Source organism: Gadus macrocephalus, chromosome 22, assembly GCF_031168955.1.
Source record: "Gadus macrocephalus chromosome 22, ASM3116895v1".
NCBI lineage: Eukaryota > Metazoa > Chordata > Actinopteri > Gadiformes > Gadidae > Gadus > Gadus macrocephalus.
The window spans coordinates 5,653,446-5,675,720 of record NC_082403.1 but is presented as its reverse complement, the minus strand read 5'-3'; the positions used below and the strand labels follow the sequence as shown (position 1 = coordinate 5,675,720).

The following is a 22,275-nucleotide window of genomic DNA, read 5'->3' as shown; positions in this document are numbered from 1 at the left end:
AAATGAGGTATGTAGAAGCCATTAGAAGTTGGGATCAACACTAGAAAATGTTGAGGTTGAAAATGCATGCGATCAAAAGAGAGTGAGAAGGAGTGGATTGAAACAAGTTATTATACAAAAGGAGCCAGTGTATGAGGGAGGAAGCCAAAGGCCTTCAGGTGAAGGGCATGAGAAATATAAAGACACAAGTTACGTAACACATGAAGAAGTAAGCTGTTGATCTCTGAGTACTCACACACGGCCTCTCCTGATGCTCTCTGAGGGATCGTAAGCACACACACATATGCACATACACATGCACACACACACATACACGCACACATGCACAAACACGCAGACACGTGCACAAACACACACACGTGCGCACACACACACACACACACACACACACACACACACACACACACATGCATACACATGCAGACACGTGCACAAACACACACTCACAAAAACACACACACATGCACAAACACACTCTCACACTCTGTATTAATTTAATTATGACGTCATACATACATGTATATATATAATGTTCTAATTCAAAAAAATATTATAATAGAATGAATTTGACCCAGAAGTAGCAAGTAATTGAACCCAGTAATGAAATGCAATGTACTGTAATGTAAATGTAAATATAATATTAACTCATTATAATCATGTGAATTTAGATATTCATGTTATTATTTCGCGACCACCTGTAGTCGCACATCTCCATAAAAAGTTGTGGAAATGTGTTAATGGTTTAAAATGTAGCCAATGAAAATAAATATAAAACGAATAGGAATGGATGTGTAAAATGTTATAGCACTGCCACCTAGCGGCCTGAGTATTTAATGATTGGTACTCTGTCAGTTATATAAGCCCTCTATTTCAAAAAGATTAGCTCAGTTGGAATTTGGTTCGTTCAGCTTAAACGAATTAAGTTATAGTGGCGAAACTTTAACTTTAAACTTGTCAAATCAACTAATCCATACGATGGTCTGACCATATTGACATGTCAGTATGCAAAATGTATCTGCAGAAATGATGAACCATCTTCCTGCAAAGCCACCCCATCCTTAAGACAGAACCTACTGCCTGCTAAAAGGTAGAAACAACAAGAAAACAAATCGTCAATGCATTTTTTTGAGACATTACAGGTTGTTCTGGAATGCATTTTGTATAAAATAAAAGAATCGTTTTTATTTTAAACTATTTTCTCGAAGTTTCCCACATCCACACTCCATAGCATTTTTGGTTGTGAGGCAAATTAGTTGACCGTTCATATCCCTCCCTGCTTTCCCTTATCTCACAATCGAAACCATAATTTATGATGTATTAATACAGGAAAATACGGTGGTTATACAGGCACACAATCACCAACGATAGTCCAAAAGGTCCCAACTTGTATAATCATATATATTGTATTAAGCGTTTTTCTTAATTATTATTATAATGAACATTTAGTTCAGGCGCGTAGAACCACCCACGTCACTAACAGTCGACCAAGACCCCCAAACAGGCATGAAGTGAAAGTACAGGAAGAAAGAAGTTCAGAGATATAATAACAGAAATATTTAGCCGAATACCTTTTTAATAAACGACATAATGTTTATTCCTGTGGAAGCAACTCCGCCCTCCTTTAAAGGCTTTACCCTTATATTGGTGAGTTAATATCTGCTTCATCACGGACATCCCTGGTTCACCACACAATGATTTGATCGTCATTTATTAGATTATGTATCCTAACATACTACCATAAGGTATATGGTACTCAATTTGTATACAACCAACCTATCCGAAGTGCGATCCTTTAATCCACTATCACTTCTATCGCCTTTTTCTATACCGTGTCATATGTCCGCCATAATCCGAAGATTTGTTTGTTTTCAGCCAGCAATTGCTGTTGGCAATGTGGCACAGCTCGCAGTGGATCTCATCGTGTCGACGCTCAGCATGAAGCGGGTGGGCTACATGCACACGGACTGCCTGGTCCCAATGGTGGGGCCCAACCCATACGCCACATCCGCGGAGGACGCTGGGGAACTTCACACCACCGCAGAAGGTATATGTCCTAACTTTTTTTATTGATAAAGATCTGTGCTGAATGTTGAATCTACTCACAAACTTCTCTCATAGTTTACAGAGATGCAGAAAAAAAGCTGGCAGTCCTTCAGATCAGGTCACCCCTTATTCAGGTCAGTGTGTGTCATTATTTAATAAGATGTTTGAAATGCTGCAAATAAAACTCTGCATGACAGGTTTGTCTTGAGCTGGGGGAAAAAACTTTTGAAACTTATTTCATTGCAGTCAAGATCCAGAAAGTTCAGGAAATTGTTGGTGTCTTGGATCAAAGCCAGTGAGTTCTCCCGGACCGTGGTGCTGTCGAGCAGCCACGCCTACCAGCGGGATGACCAGCAGCTCAAAGGGTTTGTGAAGTTCTTCCCGCATTCACTGTGGACGCTAACCTCAGTTCTCACGCATGATTGTTAGTCCAATATTGAAATGAATACATGGCAAGTTATTTTTAAGAGGGGGAGAATATTCATGCATTTTTATTGGATGTTTGTGATCCATCTCTCATTAAAAGACACGCTGAGATTCAAGTGCAAGCCAGAAACCAAAGGTTAAAAGTGAAGAATATCATTAACACATATGCATCCATGTACAAAATAAATTGAATAAACAAGTAGGGTAAAAAAGTCTAATAAAATGTATTTCTACCCAATCAACATAACCTAAACTTTTTTCCCATAGTTGACATTTTGTCATTTTGCCAGTAGCCTTTCGTTGTTCTCACCCGCATGTATTCGTTGCGATCTCGTGTGCCGCAGGACACCGCTGAGGTACCTGGTCACGCCCGCCATGCGGACGGCGTCGGGCCCCGCCCTGACGGAGCTGGGCTGGATGGAGATGGAGAAGCTGTCCCCCTTCCCTGGCCTGGTGGAGGCCGAGCCACGCCTCTCCATCCCCGGGGGAGGCGTCACCAAAGGGCTCTTCACCGACGGGTACGGCTGAACAGGAATTCTGTAAAAGTTGGGAATGTGGAGGTACTAGTGTACTAGGCATGGCAACTCTACTAGCACTTTTCAGACATGAAGAAGACTCAAAGGGCTTCACATTGAAACATAGTCATACAATAAAATGAAATAAAATAGAGCAGAATCTATGATCATCAATAATCAAAGGATAAAATGGTGAAATGGATTGGATAGTGCCTTTACATGGTGCATTTGCTGAGGAGTTTGTTGCTGTTAAAAAGGTATTTGTGGTTGCTGATGGCTTAAGAGGTTTAAGAGGTTTAACTTGGCTGAGGCAGCATTGCCAGGACTGGAGTGGGACAAAAAGTTCCTCTTATATCATTTAAGAAACAGATAAAATTGTATATGTGGAACAATTATTCCAAGAGCGTCTTTCATAGGCCTTTCTATAACCTATAGCAGGGGTCGGCAACCCTAGGCACGCGTGCCATCACTGGCACGGGGCAGCATCATCATGTGCACACAAAAATAATTTAAAAAAAACATATTTTTTATTTTTATTAAAATAATTCACAGCACAATGCGGCAGCATAATCATTACTACCGATTTTTTTTTGCACTTTATTCTGTTTTGGGAATTTCCTCCCAGTGCAAATATGTTTCAATTAGTTACAGAAAGCATATACTATAGGGTCGGTGGGCTTTCAGTATACTCCCGGACCTGACCTCAGCGATCGGTTCATTGCATGGTGACGAATGCATAATAAATTCAGCCAATTCCCCTGACCAAATACGGTGTTGTTGTTCAGTTGTCAGGAAGAGCTGTGCCTGGCTGTGGTGCTGGTGTTTTGCTCCGAGGGCGACAACGTCCCAGACGCCTTCACCCTAGTCAACCACCTCAACGAATGGCTCCTCCTGGTGGACAATGACGTAAGTGCGCCACTGACTGTTACATTTTTTTAGAATACAAACCGGCCTTTAGGGGATTCAGTGTTCATGCATTTAGTTAAATGTATTTTTGGAACAGTACTATGACAGACAATGGCCTTAAAAGGAAGGCATGTATAATTCTAATCTATTTTATTGTCCTTAAAATTCATTGTTTTTTATGTTTCTATTCTCTCGCAGAAACGAGGAGCACAGAAGTGGAAGGTTCCTGGCTCCTGGAGGCTCCTGTTTGGCAGCAGTCACCCACCTTCCATTTTTTAACCTGATAGCGCTCTTTTCTATGCTGTTGTTTTGGCTTTAATTAGATTGGTGACCCGTCAACTTAATAATGTCAGCTCGTAATGTACTCCAAAGAACAAAGGCCCTGATTGTGAACGTCCTGGACCGTCATGGCCACGCCCCCTTGGCAGTAAGTGCCTGGCGGCTAGCCACACTGGTTTCCTGGTAGTCCCACCTACCGACGAGGTCACGCGGTTCCCGTGCAAACCGGTTGCACGCACTGTTAGACTATATGCGTAAGCCCCGGTTTCCTGCCTGCTTCTCAAGCATCATTGTGTGACAGGTTCTGTTCTTAAAAGAGTTGTCTCATTGTCATAAATTAGGCAATATATACTTCAATGTAACCCACATGATTCGTTCAGTTTAAATAAAAGTTGCTGTTCAAATATGCAGATACAGCAATGCAGATTATATTAAGTATGCACTTTTAAGGGTAAAGACTAGAGTACAAAAGAATGCTGCACAAATAAAAGCCAACGGGGTGTAAGAAAAGAAATTACCTTTTTTAATAAACAATATAAAAATGTCCCAAGAGTTTTTCTTCCTTACATCAGTCAGGGAGAATATTGATTGAAACAGCTTTAGCCAGCTAGGTAAAGTCTCCTAAGCGGATGGCATCTGACAAAAGTAATGATTATTAGAAATGATGATCAGGGTGGTAAATTAAGAGACTTCACTCTAGTCATATAAACTAGATAAATACCAGCTTTATTTGTAGTTTTTGCTCTAGCAGAGGAAAACGTTAAGACTTTTGACAAATTAAAAACAAATAAATCAGGAAATCCGGTATCTTTTGTGTTGGATCCAAATACATCAGTCTTTTGGTTTGTTTCTTTTTTTCTTTACACGCAAAAATATTCTTTTTACAAACATTTTAAAAAGAACATTATGTACATCATGCCACTGAATTGCTCATGTAAAAGAGGGACTGCCTGCGCATGTCCCCTCCTGACGTCGGTTTGAAAACTTCAAGTAATCTCTTATAAAAAATAGAAAATTTCTTCTTTTGCGTCTGAAAAAAGTTTCTCAAAAAATACATGTGTGTGAACCGTGTCGCCCCTCGGCGAATCCTTGACCGCCAACTTAAAAAGAGTCAATTTGGTAGATGCAAAACAAAAAGCCCCAGCAAAATATTAAATGATAACATGACACTTCATGTGGCCGTGTTCCACAAGCAGTGCTGGGAGGGGGTGGGGATGAGGGATGAGGGTGGGGGAGATTTGGGACAGCTGGTGTGGTTCGCCTTTGGACGAAGGAGAAACAATATGAAATGAACATGCTTTCTTGAAGAGAATGTCGAAGTGTTTGGTGTAAACAGCAGTGTGTCCAGGGGAGGGAGGGGAGTGGAGCGACCGCGGGGGTCATTTGGGGGGGGGGGGGGCGGAGATGACGAAGCAGGAGTGACGCAGAGGGGATGGTGATGTGTGGGAATGCTGGACAACAATGGCGGGGGAAGACTATTTTTTGATGAGAAAGAGAAGAAGGAGGAGGTCAGAAACTGGACATGAAGCTCAGCATGGGGAGGGATTGGGGGGGAGAGGGGTAGGGAGTGGTGGGTTCCAAAGAAGGCAGAGTTCGAGCAAGATGGAAGTTGTGTGAAAAAACAGATTTGGGGCTGTGGGAGGAGAGAAGGACTGCGGGGGTTTGGGTCTAAGACGGAGGTCCCTGCCGAAGTGCACGTTGCAGCCAGCGGAGAGGCGAGGTGGGGTGGCTGCAGATGGGAGGCGGCTAGGTGTCACTGGTTCTTGCTCTGTTGAAAAAAAAAAAAAAAAATGACACCAACACAAGATCAAAAACCATTTGTCGTCGACCGAGAGACATGACGCATTAGTCCATACGGATTTCATAACACCAGAAAAAGGATCAGAAGAACCCACCAGCACACAGCACGTCACGAAACTGACTGAAACGGAATCTGATCAGTCAAACCGAAGCCTTTGGATCACTTGGTCATCCAATGGTCATTGGCTCAACGGCTCACTTTTCGTGCAGAGTCAGCAGTGTTGAGGGGCCCAAAGCAACCTCCATACCTCCCCAGGAACCAAATGCATCAGGCCAAAACATTCACCATTCATATTTTGCTTTGTAAACCTAGTGGTAGGAACGAGGTGACTATAGTTGAGTGCCTATTATTGGGTGAGATGGAATGCCTTCTAACATCTGATCCCTTTGCGTATTGATGTGATTCATTCCTGATGTGGGTTGTCTTCCAGGATAAAATATATACATACACCGTGATGGCAGACAGGGTCTACTGAGACCTAATCTTGTGGTTAAACTGCATATGTTTGGAACTTAAATAGAAAGAAAAGTCTAAACTTATATGAAGAGGAAAATATAAAAGATAGGTCAGGTGTCTTTAACCTTTCTCTATCTTATCTGAGGACAAACTGACACGTTGGTTAGATTGGTTAGAAACCCAAACTCACCCGCAGAAAGTCAGAGGCAGCAGATAAATTGACATCTTTAAACCTAATTATTTGTTTCACATTGTGCACCTTATCAATGACTTTTCGAACACAATTTGAGTGTATTCTGCACCCAAATGGTGCCGTCAATAAAGAAAAGAAAGGAACACTTATATTTATACAAGTCTATCTAGTCTCCATCTCCATCTTAATGTGTAGGCCTTCTAATCACGTTAGAGGTTTTTTTGGCACTATGCGATGTCAAAGCACTTCTTATAGCCACACTACATGTTTACCCCCACAGCAGCAGTGCTCCTACAGCCCAGTCAGTGTGTAGAAGACATGCAGGGAGAAACGCAAAGGCCCCGTCTACAGAGGTTTTTCAAGCATGTGCGTTCAGGTCTGGTAAACCACAGATCAGAGTCTACTTGACACAAGCAGCGTGGCTGGAATCACCGGTCGTGCTGCTTTTGAGTCTGCATCGGTCATCGCCCGCTGTTATTCCCACGATGTGCAGGTTATAAAAGGTGAGACAGGAGGAAATGTCTGATGAGCTAATGAGAAGGTTGGATGCTTTTTCAACTTGGCGTAAGAACACCTGTTGCTTTAACCGATGACTTCCTTCAGATCCAGAATCCTGGAAAATTTCCATTTCCTCACACGCAATCTCTTAAATCCCCCGACCCTCTGGTGTCGTTTATGAACGATGCAGGCTGTCAAACAAGTAAGAATACCCAAAACCAATCGACGACCATCTCAGCTCCCAATGGTGCAACCCCGGGTCGCGTTTGATTGCCAATGGGCCGCCCGCAACAGACTGGTGGCCCATGCTGAAAAACCTCCATAGAAGACACCCGGAACCAAGACAGCCAGCAGCTTCAACCAAACAAGAGAACAAACCATGCTTTGGTGCATCCTGTATACTCACACGGCCCCAAAGACCACAACAAACCCCCTGGACGCACACCAGCAAAACACACCACACACACACACACACACACACACACACACACACGGCCCGACTTCACGTACATGTTCTGAAGGAGGCGGTTTCTTTCTAAAAGCCGCTGGTAACCTTCCTCCCTCCTGTTTTAACCACTCCGTCATCACCAGCCTCCCGCTCTTCTTCTTCATGTTTGCAGCCGTCCCAGAGGGGCCGGGCGTTAGAGTGCGCCCCACTGGACGGCTCAGTCGTTGTCATGTGCAGCAAATGCAGCCCAGACTGTCCGGGAGGGAACCGTGACATCGTGTTAACGCGCTGCGGCCACACGCACACAAACACACTTTCACACACTCGAGACGCTTCCTTCTCCTTGGAGGAGAGCAGGTTCCCACGTCTCAAAAACAAACAAATTAACGCTTGACAGAAACCTATCTGGCAAGTTCTACTGGCGAGGAGGAAGCACTTTCCAATGTTCGGAAAGTGCCGGCACAGGTCTGGCTGGTCCTGATTAATTTGTTAGATAACAAGGGCAGTTTCTTGATAAATTACAATGCTGGGAAGGAATTCTTGTACTCGTGTTAGTCCTCGACATCCCTCCCCGGGAATGAATTAAAACCCCATCTAATCTGATTCAAACGCTTTATTTTACTCCGTTTTGCATTTTTGCATATGATTTGCCTAATGGTTGACTGTTACATAGAAACTGGTGTACTAGAACTGTACACCAGCACTTGTGTGACGTCTTCTTTCTCTTCCTTCCCTGTAACGCAAAGTCTAAACGAACGAACTCAGGAACAGAAAAACAAAGTTCTTCTTCTAAAGTACTGAAGTGGATCGAATGAGACGATTGAGGAAGTGTGCTGAATCAAATTCTCTAAGAGCTCTGGACGTTGTCCGGGTGAGCGGTGGATGAGGTCGAGCGCTCTCTGCGAGAGTACCTAGAAGAACAAGATCAATGCCTCGATCTGCTGACTGTGGGGTTCAAGCGGAGTCACGGGAGGGAAGGGATACCCGAGAGTCTCTCAGCTTCCTCAGGCGGGAAACACGGACGATGGAACGGCTCCCAAAGTGGATGGGAGAGAGGACAGGTCATATTCTACATACCTCGAGGAGAAGTGACGTGGACGATTACTGTCTCGGATTAATTAAGTACAACTTATCAAAAGGACATCTTATCTTGAGATCCTAGAGAGCTGAGATCAGGTAGCAACACAAGGTTTATATAAAACCAATGAAAAGGGTGAGACATTCCAGTCTCATTCATTTCTCGTTTACCAGTCGACTGCTAAAGCATTTGGCTGTAATTTGATTATAATCAAATTAGAGCCAAAAGCCAAATGCCTGCTGAGGTTAAAAAAAACACACCCTACGGCTTGAACGTGAGACAAAGGAATGTTGCACAACACAAACTGAATCGTCAAAACAAACGACAGTGAATGAGTAAGAGAGGGAGGAATCACCTCTTCCTCTTCTTCTCTGATTCGTTTGTCCTGGGTATGCTCTGCTGCGGCTGCTGCTGCTGCTGGGGCGTGCGGGCCGTCGGCGACTTGGAGAGGGAGTCCTCTCTGCGTCTCTTCCTGCACACAAACGCACACAGGAGACGCGTGAGACACACGGCGGTGCGGCCGCGACGCGACTTCATTCAATCCTGTTCACACCTAACCGCGGTGACGGGTTGTAAAACAGTCTGTGAATGACGACAGTGTGTTTTCAAAAATCGATCCGACTACTGATCATCCTCAGCCCTGCGTGAATCACCGGCCACAGAGGGGGATTCGATTTCACAGCCTTTCCCAAACCCGGGATTTTTTTACAAACCAAACCACACCTCACGGCGATTCACAAACTTTACAAAGTCTGAAGGGGTTGTGAGCAGGAGCGAGTGACCGCAGGGCTCCACCAGAAAGACAAAACCAGTGCTGACGGTGTGCTGCTGCTGTCCACGTCCGCCTCCTTGCAGGGGGTCCCCGCGGGGGTCTCGTCCGCCCCCCCGTCCTCGGGCTCCTCGGGCGGGGCCCGCAGGTTGCCGTTGAGCCGCGGGCCCCGGCCGGCGTCCTGGGGCTGCGGCGGGGGCGGGGAGTCGGGCGCCGGGGCCTGGTCCTCCTTGGACAGCTCTCGCCACCGCTTCTGCACACAGGAAGGAAAGGGGGCGGGGGGGGGGCATGAGGGACACGCCATCACATGACACCGTCCTGTGATGGCGTGAGAGGGCCGGTCCGACGGCAGGATCACATGGAGCAGGGGGGGGCGACGGTACCGTTCGGGTTTCACAACGCGTTGGGGACCATTTCTGTGTTCTTTGTGGGATTCTCTATAAAATCCATGTCTGCAACTTCAAAAATGCTCTGCCACAGAATGGTTGTTTTCTAGTTCTAGTTCAAGCAGATTTGTGTTTGGAGCATGTTTGACCTCACCCCTCGCACATACTCGTACGTTTATTCCAAGACCTTAAAGAGTGTTAAGAAAATGGGGGCGCATTCACCAAATTTGGTTGAAGGACACGAAGATTATTGTATAACTTCCCCATCAATGCACCGAAATAGCCTCTACTGCGTGCGTGTTTGGGTATGAGTGACGCCGATGACAACTAGACAACAAGTCATGGGGTATGCTTGCTATGCCACACGTGGCTTCTGCTTATTGGCAAAAACATAATGGAGGAATTCATCTTGCCTTCTTTTTAACACTTATTTTCAACACCTGTGGGCGGTTTCGCCACTAATTTTCCTTCTACAAACCGGTCCCACAAGGAAAGCTTGAGATAAGGTTGATAATGTAAGCTCAATTCAACCCCTCGGTCCGACCCATTGAGTGTTGGGCGGTGACGTCTTCACTGCTGAAATAATACACGTCCGTCGAACACCGAATAGGTTCTGGAGCGGAAAAAGGGAAAGAATCATTCTTCCAATGATTCTTTTTTCTTTCTTTTCTTTTAGATAAACCAGTTCTCTCTCAAAAAAAAAAAGAATAAAAAAAAAAGCCTGCAGGACACAACCTCAACCGAAAATCCTGGGTACGACTTAACAGATGCCGGACAGGACATGGACGCTTCAGAGCCAACATGCACAGGATGAACCTTTGTGATGCCCCTGACTGCCCCTGTGGAGCCCCAGAGCAAACGGCTGATCACATCATAAACGACTGCACCAAGTACCAGTGCCCTGGTCTCCAGGCACTGTCTACCCTGAACAGCGAAGCACTGGCATGGCTAGAGGACACAAGCTTAGTCATTTAACAGTATTGAGATGTACTTTGTGACATACGTATATATATTCTCTCAAAAAAGGAGCCGACATGTCTCCTAGTCAGACATTACGAAGCCATCACCATCAATTTCAATATATACTGTTCAAACTACTGTATTTTTGAAACCACATGTAACAAACTTATTAAATTAACCCATTATAAGATGAAGTTGAAGTTTAATGTCAGGAAATACCCTGTTTGGTCTTAAAAGGCCCTTACAGAAGAAGGACACAGGCCTCGGGTCGTACTCGCATGCGACCGGCGAAGAATGAGAAACAGAGACATAGAGATATCAGAGATACGGAGATATAGAGATATAGAGATACAGAGTTAGAGTGTGACCCAAAAACAGAGGGCCACTGTGAGAAGGGGTCCCGAGGGAGGGCAAAGGATAATGTGGTTGCTAGGGCTGTTGGGACGCCCAGTCACAAAGCGACCGGCTGTAGAACTCTCACGTCCACAGCACATACCCCGAGGCATCCTTGGAACATCATGTTTGAGGATATTCCTGCTCCTTAATTAAATTCAATTAAATTAAATTTGCTACTTAATGACCTTCATCCAAATCCACTGCCAAGGCTTCGGTATGGTTCCAAGTTGACGCAACGCAATGACCACGCAGTCGCTTCGACGCAGTCGGGAACCTATTCTGGTTCTACGTCGGGTTTCCGTCGGGTTTCCGTCAGTGGACCAATCACAGCCCTTGCTGCTGCGACGCATTAACAGAAGGTGACACTTTTTTGTGAGGTGCGCGTCAGGCACTTGCGGTGGACGCCAGGACGCGATGGGCCCGTGAACCCGCTTGCGTTGCGTCAACGTCCAACCGTAACTCTACCCTAAGTGGCCTTGCGTCCAAAACATCCGAGAGGAAAACATGAAACTAGCAGGGGGGGCAGGTGCGCCGGGTTACCTGGACAGAGGAGTCCCCCATGATGTACTTGGCCCCCTCCAGGACCGCCAGGTAGGAGAAGCGCAGCTGGTCGGGCGTCTGGATCAGGCCCATGCGGTACTTCCTCATGTCCAGCAGGATGCTCTTGATGTCCACCGACGACGGGTCCTTCCTCTTGTCCATCTTGGCCAGACGGTCAGAGTTATCAGGGAATCATCGCGCATTGCACTCGAGTGAAGCCCTCGCAGAGAGAACATGAGGCGCATTGCATTCTGTGTGAAAAATACCTCAAATCGTCTACAGTGCAAGATCAGACATAAGCCCGGAATGTATGACTTATATCCTTTCTTCAAATTATTCTTTTTTATTTTTTTAGATAAACCACTTCTCTCAAAAAGGAGCCGACATGTCTCATAGTCAGACATTACGAAGCCATCACCCGATATCAATGTATACTGTTCAAACTACTGTATTTTTTAAACCAAATATAACATGCTATTTATTAACCCATTATAAGATGAAGTTGAAGTTTAATGTCATGAAATACCCTGTTTGTTCTTAAAACGGCCAATCGGACTCAAGAGTCCGACGGCTTTACGTGTGAGGAGGCGGGGCTTACCAGCACCAGACACGTGTCGACCAATGAAAACGTCCCTGATCGCCCGATCCCCGCGCTGCAGTGCACCACGGCAGGCCCGTGGTCCGCGCCGAGCGAGGTCGACTCCCGAACCTTGAACAGGAAGTTTAGGAAGGAGGCGGGGGAATCGGGAACCCCGAAGTCCGGCCACGTGGTGTAGTGGAAGTGGTAGATCTCCCTCTTCTCCCCGGTCTACAAGAAACATCAGAGTCAAACGCTAACCGTCCAAAGATTACAGAACAGAAATCCAATTCTTTATATATGCCGTTTATTACAATATTGTTTTTCTTTGTCAATGACGCTTTGTTAAAAGCAGAGGTGGAGCAGGTGAAGGAAGCCTTTCCTTGCCTGCTGGGACGTGTTATGACTCATGCATGTAAACAATACAACCTGACCTTAACATTTAACAACGTTTAAATGTTACGGAAAAAGTAAAATCAGTGTGACTTTGCGACACTGACACACAAAGAGTGTGTGCGTGTGTGACTCACGTGTACATTCTGGAGCTGCAGCACTCGGGTCGTGTAGTAGGATTTTACGTCCTCGGACAACAAGGTGACCAGGAAGCCCGTGTCTCGGAAGGCCATGTCTTGCTCCGTGGCCGTGGGCCAGTACTGGGCACACTTCTCCTGCCGGAGCCAGAGGATGGAACAACAAGGTCACCGAGGGAGGGATTAGGGCTGGCGTCACATTAGCCGAGAGAGGACTCGTTATCTTCCTGCAATTTGAGGAAGCAACTGGAGAGACGCGGTCAGGAAAGTAGAAGGTCACTTTTTTTACGTTTGCAAAAAAATAAACAGAATTGTATAAAGAGGCCATGATACATTCAATCAAACAAATAATCGTGAGGAAAAGCGCTTGGAGAGCCTGGTCAACATGACAATTTACATGGATATAAAATCCGGCTTTCATCTGACACAATTTATAGTGAACTATTATTATTGACGCGGGAGCAGCTAATCTGTAGGCTTCTTACTCAGGGAGGCCTGCAGTGGTAGACATTTTTGGACGTTGGGACGAGGAACCTGTGGTCCTGGACCCCTACACCCTGACCACTCGACTGGCCTCTACTCTCTACTTAATCAGATGACTACACGCCTTACCGCTCCTTTCTCCATTACTCTGTTCAGCATGATGATAGCCTTGGTCCGCTGTTCCCAGATCATCATCCAGAAGTGGCTGCAGGTGTTCTTTAGGGGGCCCTGGTAACCGGACACACACACACACACACACACACACACACACACACACACACACACACACACACACACACACACACACACACACACACACACACACACACACACACACACACACACACACACACACACACACACACACACACACACATTTCACAACCGCCAGGAACCACTGTCCGACAGCGGGAGAACTCCCAGTCAAACCACCTCGGCCAAGAACACATGTGAAGTGCTACCGTTACGGAGAGTAAACGGTGGTGTTTTCCAGGGACGTGTGGGTTAAGCAATAGGCAGGAGTATCGGTTACATGTAGGGCTGGGTGGTCATAGGTGCTGGATTAGGTTGGTGGTATTCCCCGTAAACGTGTTCATATCTATTTTATGACTGTCAACAGAGTCATCTAGGCTATTTTATCAGCGTTACGGAAATAATTTGCAAAAACGGGACAGAAAATACAAAGTATTCGCCATTCTCCCCGTAACTTAAGTTAAGTTAAGTCCTTTATTCATCCCTTTTTAGGGGGAAATTCTTTCTCTGCTTTTGACCCATCCGGGTAGCCGGTGAACACATACACACAGAGGTCCACACACATGGGGGCACACCGGCACTACCGGAGCAGTGGGCTGCCGCGGTGCAGCGCCCGGGGAGCAGGTGGGGGTTTCAGATGCCTTGCTCAAGGGCACCTCATCCGTGGATTTTTTTCAGGATTCGAACTGGCCATCCTCCAGTTACCAGTCCAACTCCGTCACCAGTATGCCACGGATGCCCCGTGTATGTCGCATTTATTTTTATGTCCAAGTGAAGGTTTCTCTGTATGCCACGGTGTTTCATACACGGTCCTAAAAAAGTATCACAAATTGCCGTGGGTCTTAACACGCACTCACATCGAGATGTTTTTATTTTTACCAGCCATCTCACAAACCATAGGGAAGTAAAAATGCGAAGCAATTGATAAAAAACAAAAGAAATCGCCCAGCCCTAGTTACAGGGTAACAGAAGAGGCGATGAAAAAGGTCATAGATATGGACAGTTTGTAGTAAAAATAAAAACAACCTTGGATGCCAGCCTTATTGAGGTTGGAATCCAGCTATGTAAATGAAGCTTATCACATTTTGTACGATTTAATATGCGCTGAGGGGAACATACAAGTCGCACAAGAATATGAAAATGTTTGCTAGCTCTACTTGACTGGAGGATATAAAGTCAGAACTCATAAAACATCCCAAACAGAAAAAAATAATAGGGATGCCTGCTCATGATCAAATTTTTGCTGAATGAGGATTAATGTGAATGCAAAGGTTATTAAGGGATCTAGACCTCTTTACACATGTCAACAGACCACACATGACACTAAAATGGGCTAAACTACATGTTGACAGTGGTGCTCAGGTATGATGGTATGTTAATGTTGTTATATTAAGAGGTATACACTTGACAAAGGAGATGGGGAATATTTTGTTCAGGTATGTGGAAGCCACATACCAAATAAAGGAAGTGAGAATAACCAGATATTACATTTTCTTCATTGAAGAGTGAGCAAAGCAACACCTTTCTTTATCGTGACATGCAATGAGCTATTCATTAGGTCAGGAATAGCATAGAGCGGTTAGGGGAGGAAGTTGCTGATAAGCTTATGGATGCGACTTGGGCTAGTGTGAGTAGTTAAAAGAAGCCCGAAATATGTTTATTTTTCATTGAAAGTTGTGAGATATGCTTAGGCCTAAATCAGGACATAGACACAAAGTTCATCTCTGTTTTATGCTGTTCCAATTCACTTGAGCGGCAATATCTCCCACTACTAATGACTAATTCAGACCTCCCTGTGGCGCCAGACGAACAGACTTTCATAATGAATGATACATACTATAATAATGATTCATAATGACAGACACATTACAACAACTTATAATTTAGGGTTAAGCTAACCCTCTAACACCAAACAACTTGGATGGATACAAATTCAATCCAAGTTTGTTTGTTCCAAAACCAGGCAACATCAAGCTATTAGAAACAACAAGTGTATCAAGACATCAGGTCTTCTTATAGCACAAAACGACCAAAAACAAAACTAAATAAAGTAAACAATGTTTCTTAAGCAAATTTTTAAAAGTGCTATTTAACATCATCAAACCTGGCAAGTGTTCTGACAGCCCTACAAAAGTACAAATACAATGCAACAGAGAGGTGCTCTAGGCCCACGTTAGAATGTCAAAGCAAATGTGTACTTGCCTGAGTCAATATGTAACGTCTCTGGGCTTCTTCCATCACCACTAAACTGGCATTGATGTAGTCATTCTCCGTGCTCCCAAGTTTTACCCGACTGTGGTCAACTAGAATGGGAATAAGTTGAAGGTCATTTACGGAACAGCATGTAGTAAACAGACACACGTGTATGGCTCACACATAGAGTGGATATGTGGGTCCTGGTCACGGTCATGCTCACATGGGTTGACGTCTCTGTATCTGTTTCGATACCGATTTTCCGGATATTTAGCGATTTTGAAGGGGCACTCATGGGACTGATTCCTGATTTCCTGTGGACAGCAAAACATTTTATCAGACACGAATTGTGGCCAAACATTAAACGGGCAAAAACTCTTGTTTGTATCCTTCATGTCCACGTTTAGAATCCACTAACACTAAAAATAAACACAATACAGTAAAACACGCAGAATAAGCACATCAATAAAGTATCTACATCTAACTCCTATAATAAACCTGGTTGACACTATATATTGTAGTTAAGTATGTTGAAATGTGGCAGCTACCACGCTAGCTCACTTCGCTAGATCACTTTAATGCGCGCTGGGACTTGTTAGCGACCGTCTAACTATGCTAAGCTAACACACTTACTATGTATAGGTTCTGCCACCGGCCATCGGAATCCATGTCTTCAAATTCCTGGTCCATTTCCAAAGTGACAACACCAGTCAATTGAAGTCAGCGTAACTGTTAATGCGAACGTGAAGCGATCTACCTCATTACTTTTGGTGGGAGAGCCTAAATACGTTAGCGGAGTTGCTAATGTTTGCCCGTTACCTGTGGTGTAGTTGACATCTAAATACGGGCGCTTAGTGCGCAGGCGCCGACCAGGGGTCCTTCAGCAGCTGTCAAAAACTGAGCATCGATGTTTCAAATGATTATAATAGCTTGTCAATAAAGATAGGGGGCGCCATTGTGAAGCAGTATCGCGGAGCATAGACGCTGTATGCGCGTACTCATACACCATCTAGTTTGTATTTTTGCGTCAGAAAAAGGGCAGCTCAACACTATTTGAATGGAACCAATGATAGTGATATTACAACAAATGCCGACCAACAACATGATAAGACAGACAAGGTAACTTGGTAACAACAAGAGAGTCCAGATACAGGCAGGGGTCTAATATTGCACGTGTAGGCCTATATCAGTTAATTCAGAAGACAGGGGTCACTTAAATATAAACTAGATACATGGTCTTATTATTTTGAGGGATGAGGCATTCAAATCGGCCATAATAAACATTTAAGTGGTATTTTACATTGAATGAAAGCTTTTCTATCTTTGGGCAGGTGCATTAAAACAACATTATAATCTTCAATTAAACGATCTTCTCCTTGCATCGTTTTATCTACATTTAGCTGTGTTTCATAGAGACAGCGTTGAGAATATTTCCCATTGGCAATATGACGCCACTTAAACATTTACATGTTTAACAAGTCTAACAATGTCCTTTTTAGATGTGATCACTCAGTTTAGCGCCTTACGTTACTTATTATGGTTTCTGCAGATATAGTTTATATAACTACTAACTTCAACAATACCAACACCGGGCCCCACAAATAACCATAATCAAACAACACAATTCAAATTAAACCACTTACCTAAATCTCCACTAAAAGTCCAAAGTTACAATATGGTGGCCCTGATAATCGTCCAGCCTATCTACCAATCGATACACCGGGAGACAGAACAAGGGACAAGAACAAGTTCGTCATGGGAGCGGAAGTGACACATTTGTTCTTTCCTTCAAAACAAAACAACCCACGTTGAAACAGCGCAGCCCATTGGTCGAGCACGCGAGCATTACTTTGAAAGAAACAAAAAAAACGGAAGTTGTAGCCAATCCTTAATTTGCGTGCTTTGTAAAAGTCAGGGGGACCCTGAAGATTTTCGTGCTCTGGACGAAGTTTTCTGGTCTCGTGAACACTAGTTATATTTCCAGTGCCCGATCATTTCACCGGAAGACAACTTTACGGGATCCCAATGTAGTGAAGGCTCTGCCGACTGACGCCACACGGTAAGACCGATCGGTTCAATACGTTCACCCAGAGCCACTGTCGGAGAGAGTAGGACTTTGCAGACCTAACTCCCTTCGTTTCGGGGAGCTACAGCCCAGCTAGCGGTCTGCTAGCTGTGTCTCCTAAACGCAGAGCTATTCTATGTATCATGTTAAGGTTATTTGTGCATTCTGCTGCTTAAATGTTCACAATGCGTCTCAACAAAACCACCAAACGGGCAGGAATAGCAGCCCCCATCGGGGCACCGGACCACCATTTGACTTATCAAGTTAGCAGGGGAAGGCTATCGTTGGCTAACAACACACATGTAAACTGACCTGTTTGGCCACTTCTCTCTTTAAATCAAATTTTGAGTTTTATCCTGGCTAGAAAACATGACCTATCGCTCTTGGGAGCCACGTCAAGATGGATCCCTCTGGCCAAGCTGCTGACGGGTGGTTACTACATGGCGTCTGATCCCACTGGTTTGTAAATATGGTGCCTGGTGTTTATAATATTTATTCGACATTAAGAGGTTGTCTAGGGTTGCATTACAATTAGTGGGATAATGTTGATTAGTACACTGTATGGCTCATTCATTGCAGATGTGGCAATTGGAGTTTGGATTTTATAAAACTACAAATTATGTCATAGGCCTGTCTAAATGTTGAACGTTAATGATTTGTATTTTGTGTTATTATATGGTGTAATCAATAGTATTTCTGAATAGCAAATGCTAAGTTTATCACTTTTGAACAGGCTGCTTTGAGATAATGATGAGTGATGTTGGTGCTGGGCGATGTCTTATCTAAACCTTCATTTTGTAACCCACCGATCTCTCTCGGATCAAAAACACAAAACTCCTAAATAAATATTCAATGAATGCTTGATCAGAAGCATTTTTTTTGGTAAATAACTAGATATCCCCTAAATTAGTGCCCTGTCACTTGAAGCCGCATATGCCCCAGGCATTTCACTATTACAAAGTCTGCATTCATGTCCCAAATATGGCCTCACGAAAAAAGAGTTTGAATTTGAATGCGGTCTGTTTACGTGAAGATATCTTCTGTCAGGGCACTGGGCCCATGTGTCGTTCTCCTATCTCATCTCTGCTTTATAACGTTGTCAGGGCCCCAGTCTGACACTTATCAGTGGTGGCAGTGCTGCCACAAATGTTTGGTTGCTTGCATGCAGTAGCATATCATTTGGTTTATAGGAAATAGAAGTACATGTACCCATTTTTAAAACTGTGCTAAAGGTGCAACAACAAGCCAAACACTTTACAATAAGGGTCGATTAATTAACCTTACTCAGTATGAAGGATTAACACTGATCAATGATGGTCTAGTATAATTATTAATGGTGTCAATTTGTATTAATATTTATGTCAACAAAGGCAATGGTGTTCATGTTAACTAAGGTATTCATTTATTGATCATTTGATAGGGTTATGGTAAGAAGTTCACCCATACCCTTATTACCGTATTAACTATAAGTGTACCCTGGGGCCTTTATTGTCAAAGTGAAAATGTGAAAAAAATATACAGGAAGGATGTTGCAGTGCCAAACATTTTACGGTCAGTTTTACAAATTCCACCAAACCAGTGACACCCTGACTCCCATTGCGTACATCAATCGCACTGTTAAGTAAGGCTTATTAATGGCAGATGATTTAGGTGTTAATTTTGCCTTTGTAACACCACGTCGATCACCTTTTGTCATTCCTTTGGCTTTGACGTCCAACGGTGTGGTAAAGAAGCTTAAGGTTTAAGCGGACATTTAAAACAGGCTTCTGCTGGTTAGCTCAAAACTCCCCGTCATCAGCAGAGAAGGCCGACAATTCACCGTAAGCCGGTCTGTACCATGTACGGCGATGGGATCACGTGACGGACAAGTGCCTGCAGTTGCTGTTGCTATCTGCATGTACTTAGTGATAATAACCGAGATGGGCTATCGCGTCTTGAGGCCAGTTTCTGGGCTTGTACAATGTCCTCAAGGCGTTAATTGAATGCATTGTTAGGGGACAGGAAGCCCGTTCAGAGCCCGGGATGTCAGAGGGTCATCAGCCCTGCTCCATGGAAAACGGATTGTTTACTTCTCGTGGTTCATGATGATGACGCCAGGGGTCAGCCATGTGGAACCAAGGCTGGGTCCCACGCTGCAGCCGGGGGGTTCATTCCCCTTGTTTGGAGTCCCGTGTTAACCCCATGTGTAATGGGTGGGATCTGAGCCACTGTGATGCCTGTGAGGTGTAGCATGATCATGCAGTGCATTTTGTCAACGGACTCCGCTCCAATATCCGATTCGGCTGCTGTCACCTTATTGGATGAAAACGGCTGCTTGTCAGTTTACATAAAAGCGTGTTTGAGAGGGAGTGAGATGGCAAAATAAATCTCTTCATAAACTCAGTTAATGCTATAATCTGTGTCACACAGAGAGGTCAGCCAATTCAGTCCCTTCATTGATTTAATCTTGTGTCTGCCAATAACTTCCAATCGATGGAGGGATGCGGGAAGGACGGAATAAGATGGTATTTCGAGGATGTAAAAAGGGCTGCTCTTGAGTCCTTCCCCCTGCATCAGACTTTTAGTTTTTTGAAGTAGGCCGGAGTCCCAATGTGTGAGCGGTGGTTGAACACACACACACACACACACACACACACACACACACACACACACACACACACACACACACACACACACACACACACACACACACACACACACACACACACACACACACACACACACACACACACACACACGGCATGGAAAGTCCCACTCATTTCCCCCTGTGTGCCAAACTACCACACAGAGCTGGCCCCTCTAAATTAAATTACAATCCTGCACCGTAATTCCCCATAGCCCGTCGGCTGCTGGGGAACCGTTCCATGGCACCGCTAAGTTAACTTTCCTCTCCCTCACCGGCTTGTTAAACCCCAGCATACTAAAACCTTGATACAGTGCCAACACGGAACCCATTCGTTACTATAGTGTTCAATTGTGTCGTTTTGTTTAGACCAGGGATGGGCAAAATAACTTTTTCAGAGGGTCTCATCGGCGGTAACGCTAGCAAACAATTTGAACTTAAACATGACACGTATAGCGCTGAATACATGCCGAGGAGACGGGGCCTTCCAAGCGAAGCCTTTGGGCGGAGGCACAAAGTTCCCAGGGCCTAAACGATAGCCAATCTAAAATGCAATCAACCGGAGACGTCTTAGCTCTGCCATAGTAACAAACTGCCTTTGCCACTGGAGCTCCTGTGTTGAGGTTGAGTGTTGAGGTTGGATCCTAGCAGAAGGAAAGTATGGCTCCCCTCCGAGTCCGCTCTCGCCCTGCTTTCTTGCCTAAAATCTTGCCCGAGGGGCTATATGAACAGCCTGTTATTGTTTTCGCCATAGCCCCCCCCCCTCATCCCGTTGAGTCAGAGCCGGGGGCATCGGTCGGTGTGATCTGCATGGTCAGCGCTTTGGTCGTTTATGTAGCGCACACGAACAGTAACCAGGACTCACAAACTCCTGGTGTACTGAACTGTGTTCTTTGGGGAGAGGGTGTTGGGAGAAGGGCTGTCTAAACACAGCCTTTCTCACTGGGGACATGGACACTGTAAGCACAACAGATCGCCGCCGAGAGCATTGCGTGGTCCTTTTAGGTGCCCATTCATCTGTGAGTTGCTTCATCTTGGGCTGTCCTTAGGGGTGCCTCTATTATGGATGTGCTGCTGCACGTCGGGCCTCCTCTAGGAACTTCTCTGGGTTCCCTCGGGGTCATGGGACCCCCCCCCCCCCCCCCTCTGTCGTCTTGGGTGCATATGCATGTTCTGGCCCCAGGGTCTATTTGTTGCCCAGGTATGGAACTATGCCTCTGTTGCCCAGGTCTGTAGTTATGCCGAAACTCTACTTTGGCCCCAACTTTTGGGTTGGACTATGGTGTGGACAAAATGTATGGTCTGGAAAAGATGTATATATATATATCCATCTAGTATGGTTTTATCTCTTTAAATGATTGTCCTTTTAATGTTCTTTACCTGTGGTTTCTTCCTATGTAAAGCCCCTATGAATGGCCTTGTCTGAATGGTGCTATATTTATAAACCGGCCTCTCCTCGCCTAGGGGATATTTCTAAATGGAAGATGTTGTTATGTGAGTATACAAGCGGTGAGCTCACACGGACCTAGTCGGCCTGTGCTCACTCTCGCTAAACGGCGATATCTAACGTCGTCACATAAAACCGTCTCCTAACCGCAATCTTATCTTGCCTATCATCCTCCGTAAATTGTTTATCACCGCGTTGCCGTGGTAACGTCTGACGCGGGCTCATCCAAACCCCTGATTTGTGCTCATTCGGCAGACTGGCCTGTGCCTTCTTAAGGACAGCGGAAGACGGTTGGACCTTCAGCCTAGCACTTTTTTTTCTTCTTTTTTTAACTAATGTAGTTTACGTTTTTATTTTTTCCATTTTATAAATAAGCCAAGATGTTGTTTTTGCTTCTTCCATAGAACCAAA

At 44.8% G+C, this 22,275-nt stretch overlaps 2 protein-coding genes across 5 annotated transcripts; one reads left to right on the top strand and one right to left on the bottom strand.

Moving 5' to 3' along the window:
* Window positions 1-1,463: 1,463 nt before the first annotated feature.
* Window positions 1,464-4,714, top strand: psmg2 (proteasome (prosome, macropain) assembly chaperone 2). The gene is made up of 7 exons (XM_060043216.1): window positions 1,464-1,644; window positions 1,873-2,044; window positions 2,119-2,177; window positions 2,290-2,408; window positions 2,814-2,987; window positions 3,770-3,890; window positions 4,089-4,714. Exons 1-7 carry the CDS (start codon window positions 1,588-1,590, stop codon window positions 4,167-4,169), a joined length of 783 nt encoding a protein of 260 aa, XP_059899199.1. The 5' UTR covers window positions 1,464-1,587; the 3' UTR covers window positions 4,170-4,714.
* A 160-nt stretch (window positions 4,715-4,874) lies between these two features.
* ptpn2b (protein tyrosine phosphatase non-receptor type 2b) lies at window positions 4,875-17,481 on the bottom strand. 4 transcript variants are annotated; one of them, XR_009523944.1, is made up of 13 exons: window positions 17,373-17,481; window positions 16,549-16,626; window positions 16,363-16,410; window positions 15,953-16,043; window positions 15,739-15,839; window positions 13,414-13,512; window positions 12,802-12,939; window positions 12,293-12,502; window positions 11,695-11,856; window positions 9,463-9,665; window positions 8,999-9,115; window positions 7,628-7,817; window positions 4,875-5,937 (listed from the first exon to the last, which is right to left on the bottom strand). XR_009523944.1 is itself a non-coding variant. In XM_060043190.1 (12 exons), the coding sequence occupies exons 2-12, from the start codon at window positions 16,564-16,566 to the stop codon at window positions 5,916-5,918; spliced, it is 1,209 nt and encodes a 402-aa protein (XP_059899173.1). In that variant the 5' UTR covers window positions 16,567-16,626; window positions 17,373-17,477; the 3' UTR covers window positions 4,875-5,915. The 4 variants fall into 4 exon arrangements, 1 of the variants encoding a protein (XP_059899173.1); XR_009523946.1 differs by lacking the exon at window positions 16,549-16,626 and having other exon boundaries at window positions 17,373-17,449; XM_060043190.1 differs by lacking the exon at window positions 7,628-7,817 and having other exon boundaries at window positions 17,373-17,477.
* Window positions 17,482-22,275: the final 4,794 nt, after the last annotated feature.

Coding starts and splice junctions, on each gene's coding strand:
- psmg2 (XM_060043216.1), top strand. CDS start 1,588: ATGTTTATTCCTGTGGAAGCAACTCCGCCCTCCTTTAAAGGCTTTACC. Junction 2,409..2,813: donor GATGACCAGCAGCTCAAAGG/GTTTGTGAAGTT, acceptor CGTGTGCCGCAG/GACACCGCTGAGGTACCTGG. Junction 2,988..3,769: donor AAAGGGCTCTTCACCGACGG/GTACGGCTGAAC, acceptor GTTGTTGTTCAG/TTGTCAGGAAGAGCTGTGCC.
- ptpn2b (XM_060043190.1), bottom strand. Junction 11,857..12,292: donor TCGACACGTGTCTGGTGCTG/GTAAGCCCCGCC, acceptor CGTCTGGCCAAG/ATGGACAAGAGGAAGGACCC. Junction 9,666..11,694: donor TGGGGGACTCCTCTGTCCAG/GTAACCCGGCGC, acceptor TCCTGTGTGCAG/AAGCGGTGGCGAGAGCTGTC.